General features: G+C 43.2%; 1 protein-coding gene across 1 annotated transcript; it reads left to right on the forward strand.

The window, feature by feature from the left end:
• The first annotated feature begins 284 nt into the window (after positions 1-284).
• LOC110944568 lies at positions 285-1082 on the forward strand. The gene has a single exon (XM_022186226.1). It carries the CDS (start codon positions 285-287, stop codon positions 1080-1082), a length of 798 nt encoding a protein of 265 aa, XP_022041918.1.

Below are 1082 nucleotides of genomic sequence, written 5' to 3' on the forward strand. Positions count from 1 at the left end.
AGAAGGAGATGGCCCACGTGGTGGAAACCCAACCCTGCAACGCACTGAGCATCACTTCTATCGGAGATTAATGCCACCATCAACGTAGGGTGTATTACAGGTATGCATGTGGAAAGCTGTTCACATCATCTTGAAGCCGTGATCAGGAGAGATGGTGACTACAGTGTAGATCAATGAATTACCTTACCATCAACATAAGGGGGGTCAGCAACACTGACAAAGTAGTCTGGGTTAAGAGTATAAAAAGAGATCACGGGATAAACTTTATTGTTATACAAGAAACCATGTATACAGATGGATCAAGAATTGATTTCAAAAAGTTCTGGGGGAATTCGCCCATGGAAATGGATTGGGTCAATGCGGAAGGAAGATCGGGTGGTATGGTGAGCTTATGGGATCCTGGATTTTTTCATAGAACTGAAACTATAAAGCATCTATATTTTCTCTTAATATGTGGAACAATCAGAGGAGTTAGTGAACCGCTGCACATTTTAAACATATACGCACCGCGGACTGCTCCGGCCAAAAGAGAGTTGTGGGATCATATTAAAGGCATGAAGGCAAAGCGAGGAGGCATTTGGATCATGCTTGGGGACTTTAATCAAGTAAGATCTTCCGAAGAAAGAAGAAATTGCAACTTCGACCCGACAACGGCTGCCGACTTCAACTCATTCATATATGAAGCGAATCTCGCCGAATATATCATGAATAGCTTCAAGTTCACTAGATGCGTCGATGGGGGTAATAAACTTAGTAAACTAGATCGCATGCTAGTTTGCGACAAGTTTTGGGGGCTATGGCCGAACGCTACATTACGGGCTCTTCTGAGGAATCTCTCGGACCACTTCGCGCTAGTCTTGATAACCACACCAAATGACTTTGGGCATATCCCCTTCAAATTTTTTAATGCTTGGCTTGCTAAACCTCGGCTAGATGATGTGGTTCGTTCTTCTGTTAGTCTTTTCACTTTTGCAGGCCCACCTGATGTTTACTTAGCTGAAAAGCTAAGGTGCATAAAAAATGCAGTTAAAGCATGGAACAAGACCACCAAGAAAGAGGAGGACGCAAACCTTAATGTCTAA

The sequence above is a fragment of the Helianthus annuus genome, chromosome 6 (assembly GCF_002127325.2).
Source record: "Helianthus annuus cultivar XRQ/B chromosome 6, HanXRQr2.0-SUNRISE, whole genome shotgun sequence".
Taxonomy (NCBI): domain Eukaryota; kingdom Viridiplantae; phylum Streptophyta; class Magnoliopsida; order Asterales; family Asteraceae; genus Helianthus; species Helianthus annuus.

Bases quoted from the DNA above. Each gene is read 5' to 3' on its own strand.
- LOC110944568 (XM_022186226.1), top strand. From the start codon at position 285: ATGTATACAGATGGATCAAGAATTGATTTCAAAAAGTTCTGGGGGAAT.